The sequence below is a fragment of the Notolepis coatsorum genome, assembly GCF_963971535.1.
Source record: "Notolepis coatsorum genome assembly, chromosome: 7".
NCBI classification, from domain to species: domain Eukaryota; kingdom Metazoa; phylum Chordata; class Actinopteri; order Aulopiformes; family Paralepididae; genus Notolepis; species Notolepis coatsorum.
Window position 1 is genome coordinate 19,467,439 of NC_140171.1, and position 5,000 is coordinate 19,472,438.

Sequence of the window (5,000 nt, forward strand, 5' to 3'; positions counted from 1 at the left end):
ACCTTTTTGACATGGAGTGCCTGTTTGAAATATAGTTGTAACTAGTGTGCCTCAACAATATTCCATGCATCGTAAATATTTTTTCTCATAATCAGGTATTTTTAATGATAATTTTTACATTATTACATCATTATCGTTATTATTAACAATATTATTATGATGGTTGTATCAACCCTAATCTGAGTGGGGGGGGGGGGGGAATGCAATGCAGACAAACAGCTGCATACAGTGCGACCATTTCACTCACATTTGCCCATTCATTTTTGGACACATCGGTGTGTGTACTGTACGTGGGCTGTCATAGCTCCACCTACAGGCCTAATGGAGAACACCAGGAGAACACCAGGATGTGAATGGAGGGTGAATGTGAGGTATATCGTGTAAATAAGTTTTGATTGATCGCAAGACTACACTGTAAAAAAAATTATAATAATAAGTTACCAGAACTTAAAAATATTGAGTTCAGTTACTGTGCATTAAGGTTTTCAGTTTTCAATCCATAATAAGTTAACAGAAAAATAAGTACACAACCACATTATTTCAACCTAATAAAACTATGTTTATTGTCATTGTTTTAAGAACACAAGTTGACTTGGTAATACTCACATTTTGAGTAAAGAATATGGCTTAAAAATAAAATAAAATAAATAATAAAATTAGTTGATTAATCCCACTGGTCACAATGGTGACCGTAATAATGTTTTTGTTATAAGGCTCTGCAAATGTTACTGAATGATGTAGCAATGTATTTCCAGCTAAATTGAAATAATAAACAAATAAAGGGTTTCAATTAAATATGTGGTAGTAAAAAGAACCTGTGGGAGGATTTCAACAAGATAAATGCGACAACAGTGCAAAATATTTCACTATAATATTTCAAAGCAAAAAAAAAAAAAAAAAAAAAAGTATAATTTTTTTTTTTTTTTTTTACTGCTGCCCCCTGTGCCTATGCAAATGCCCCTGCGTGCCTATGCAGGCACGCGTGCCTAAGGTTGCCTACCCCTGCCATAAACATTACATGCCGGCATTAGTATAGGACTTTTGTTTTGGTAAAGTGGGCCCACCTTTTTCATTTCCTTTGAGTGTGATAACGTGTTTGTTCTTTAATAATAATTTCCCATCTAATTAACCCTTCCCCTGCGGGAAGGTTACTGACCAGTGGTATCATAAGTAAAGTACTATCCTTACCATATAATTAAAGCCTGAGAGAGGTATTATCCCTGGTACTAACCCAGACGTGGGTGATGAGTCAAGCACATTGGTGTATAATATAAGTGTCTAGAAGGTATTGAGTTACAACTTGGGTAATGTTAAGATTCCATTCTATTTACACCATTGCCATTAAATCTTTGTAACTGAACAATACAATTAATATAAAGAATTAGATGGGGTTCTGTGTGCGTGTCCCTTCCTGAGCCTATAAACAACTGTTTTGGTGCGGGTAACGTTAATACCATTAACCCCTTCCTATTCAACTCTTCCCTTTTTACTGTAAGGTTTCTAATGTCACTGAGGGAGGGTACTGCTTGCGGGGGGAACTAAGTTATTTATTTACAATTCAGTCACTAGGTGTGGGAGGGTTAAAGGAGTAATTGGGGGAAGTGAGAGCGAGTTGGGGAGTACTGCTGACCGCCCTGGAAGGGAGAGGAAGACCAGAGTACCAGACCAGGTTGGTAAAATCCCGGGCCCCATCCACTCCCACTGCCGGCCTCCAGTTGACGCTCCAGACCCAAAGACGAAGGTGCAGTCAGACGGAGCTCTACTGTGTCTCGCTACCCAGTGGCTGTGCACACCCGTTCCCACGAAGCAGGGATAATCCACCCTGCTACATTTGGCGTCACGAACAGGATCAACATCCTACTCCACTCCCTCGTACGTGACGACCAAGAGACCCACGATGTCCAAAGAGGAGACCCACGGCGCGCAGGAGATGGCGGCGAAGTTTGAGGAGCTGCAGGAGGAGTGTCGGGCTCAGGCGGCACTACTGAAGCAGCAAGTCGCCGAGGTAAAGAAAGAGGAGGCCGAACGCATGGAGGAACTGACCGCACAGGTGGAGGCCCCTGGCGGCCAGAGCCCATCGCCAAGCCGGCATGCTGGACCGACAGGCCCTTGCCCGGGATGGCCGCGAACCCCGCCCCCCCCGGTGGTGTACGTCCAGCGGGAGCGGAAGTGCAGCGAGTTTGGAGGAGAAAAGGAGAAGGGAGAGCTGCCTGTGGAGGACTGGATCCAGGCAATGAGGACCCATCTCCGTGCCAGTCGAGTGCCGGCGGAGGAACAAGTGGAGGTCGTACAGCTCCACCTGAAAGGCGAGGCGAAACAGACGGTGCGCCTCCTGACAGAGGGAACCGCCCCCGACACAGAAGCCTTGTTCGCGCTCCTCGAAGAGGACCTATGGAGACAAGGCCCCTGTCGGTGTCCGCCTGGGGGAGTTTTACGACCGGAGGCAGGCCGCCGGGGAGACTGTGAGACAATTCACCTACGACCTGCTAGAGAGGATTCGTCGCCTACGACGTCGGGGCACCCACCCAGGTCACTGACGCCGCCGGGATGCTGCCGGAGCAGTTTGTGGTGGGCCTCCGAGACGAGACCCTGAGGCGAGAAATGCGGAAGTACATGAGGGAGGACGAGACGCGGCCGTTTCCCCCAGGTACTGAAGGCGGCGATCGACTGGTCCGAAGAGGAGGTGGTCCTGCCCCCCGCGAGGGGTGCCGCCCGGGGCGTGATACGCGGGTCGTCGTGGAGAGACGAGAGCCACCTCTGGACATAGCCGCACTCCAGGAGTCCATCCGACAGCTCTCCGCCGGCCAGGAGCGGTTGGGCGTGCGCATGGAACAGCTCCTCCAGGCGTTTCAACAGGAGCGAGACACGACCCCGAGAGGCTTCGCCGGAAGCCGACGGAGGGGAGACGTGCCCTCTACCCCCGCGCCGACTACCCCGCCGGAGCGAGGATGGGAGACTGATCTGCTACACCTGTCAACAGCCCGGCCATATCGGCCGCGAGTGCCCCCGCATGATGGGAGAACCATGCCCGACGGAAGCACCGGGCAGTGAGGTTCCTCTCCCACAAGTACCGGGCGCCACCCACACAGCAGCCGGCCGGTCGTCTCCGACCGCCAGACGAGGGGCCGAAGAGGGAGGTGTGGTGACGTGCCGGATGATACGCCACCAAGGCGGCCGGCCCGACGGACGCGCTGGTGCCCCGGTCGCCCATTCCAATGAGACCAGGACCAGAGGTAGTGGACACAGAAAAGGACGTTCTAGCGATCCCAGCGGAAGGCGTTCGTGCCGGCCGGAGGCCCGAAGCGTGGGCCGGGCCGCCGGAGGCCCCCGCCCTGGTCGCAGGGCCAACAGAAGAGGTCAGCCCACGGGAGCCGCCGGAAGTCAACAGCGAAGGTTATGTAACGATCTCGGCGGAAGAAGTTCGGGCTTGCTTGCTCCGGGCTGCGCGGGGTCGGCCGGCCTCCGTCTGTGCTCGCCGGAGCCCCGAGAAGCGGACCGATCCGTCGGGGTTCCCAGTGGTCGGCGCAAAGCAGATAGCGGTCCAGAAGGGAGACGGCGGATATAGCTGGGACGAGATACGGCAATCCCAAGTGGAAGACCCGGAGGTGGGGCCCGTACGGGAGGCGGTGATGAAGGGGATCCACCCCATTGGAGTGCAACTGCAAGAGGTGAGCCCACTCATGCGTAAGCTCTACGGGCAGTGGGAACGGTTCCGTCTGCAGAATGGGGTACTATTCAGGCGAGTTAGTGACACTCGAGATGGAGAAGAGAAACTACAGTTGGTGGTGCCGGGGGCGCTGCGGCGGCACGTATACGAGATTCAACATGTCCTGGGGGGACATTTGGGCGAACGCGGGACACTAGGGTTAATGGGGGCGGGGCTATTACTGGCTAGGGATGGCGGCCGAGGTGAAGGGCTGGAGGCAACAGTGTAAACAGTGTACCCCGGCTCGAGACGTGGTCCCGAAGGCTTGGGCCCCAGAACATGCACCTACGGGACTGCCCGAGGCGGGCGGGGGGCGCCAGCGCGGATCCCCCGGGGGATGCACGAACCTGCACGGAGCTCCTCCGAACTTCTTCCGCCGAGATCGTTACATAACCTTCGCTGTTGACTTCCGGCGGCTCCCGTGGGCTGACCTCTTTCTGTTGGCCCTGCGACCAGGGCGGGGGCCTCCGGCGGCCCGGCCCACGCTTCGGGCCTCCGGCCGGCACGAACGCCTTCCGCTGGGATCGCTAGAACGTCCTTTTCTGTGTCCACTACCTCTGGTCCTGGTCTCATTGGAAATGGGCGACCGGGCACCAGCGCGTCCGTCGGGCCGGCCGCCTTGGAGGGAACCATCAGACTCGGAGGAGCTCCGTGCAGGTTCGTGCATCCCCCGGGGGATCCGCGCGCGCCCCCCGCCCCGCCTCGGGCAGTCCCGTAGGTGCATGTTCTGGGGCCCAAGCCTTCGGGACCACGTCTCGAGCCGGGGTACACTGTTTACACTGTTGCCTCCAGCCCTTCACCTCGGCCGCCATCCCTAGCCAGTAATAGCCCCGTAGTATCGCCAGGACTACGTGCTCAAGAGTGTGTTTGTTGAACAGTGTTTCCAATTCATGAAGGAGTGTGTGAAACTGTTGGCATAATGTGTGATTGTCGATCTGTGTGAAACTGTTGGTCTCAGGACCGTTTTCATGCATGCGTTGGTTGGTGTTTCATTGAGTTAACTTGCAGAGGACTTAGCAAGTTCAAAGTGGGGGGAAATGTAGCACCCTGAATATGTGGCTATTATTCAGAAGTGCTGACTTGCCTTTTATCTCCCCTTTGTGCACAAAGACATATTAACTAGTTTCCATTGATATTCCCTTGAACAATGACGCAGGTTTCTCCTTCTCTCACCGGCTGGAATATGGATTATAACTGAATCATATTATTTCCACCCAGTGCTTCCTGTGGGGCTAGTTGGCGGTACCAGCAGGGGGCGGCGGTGGCAGGCGGAGCGCACGAGAGAGACACAGCA

At 53.9% G+C, this 5,000-nt stretch overlaps 1 protein-coding gene across 1 annotated transcript in view; it reads left to right on the top strand.

Moving 5' to 3' along the window:
• Positions 1-4,284: 4,284 nt before the first annotated feature.
• The window catches only part of LOC311231579 (calcium-binding protein 2-like), a gene marked incomplete at both ends in the record, with an annotated part of 159,851 nt that continues 159,135 nt past the window's right edge, over positions 4,285-5,000 (top strand). Inside the window, one exon of the mRNA XM_084318207.1 lies at positions 4,285-4,420. Coding sequence (XP_084174333.1) covers positions 4,285-4,420 — 136 coding nt within the window. The remainder of the gene's footprint in view (positions 4,421-5,000) is intronic.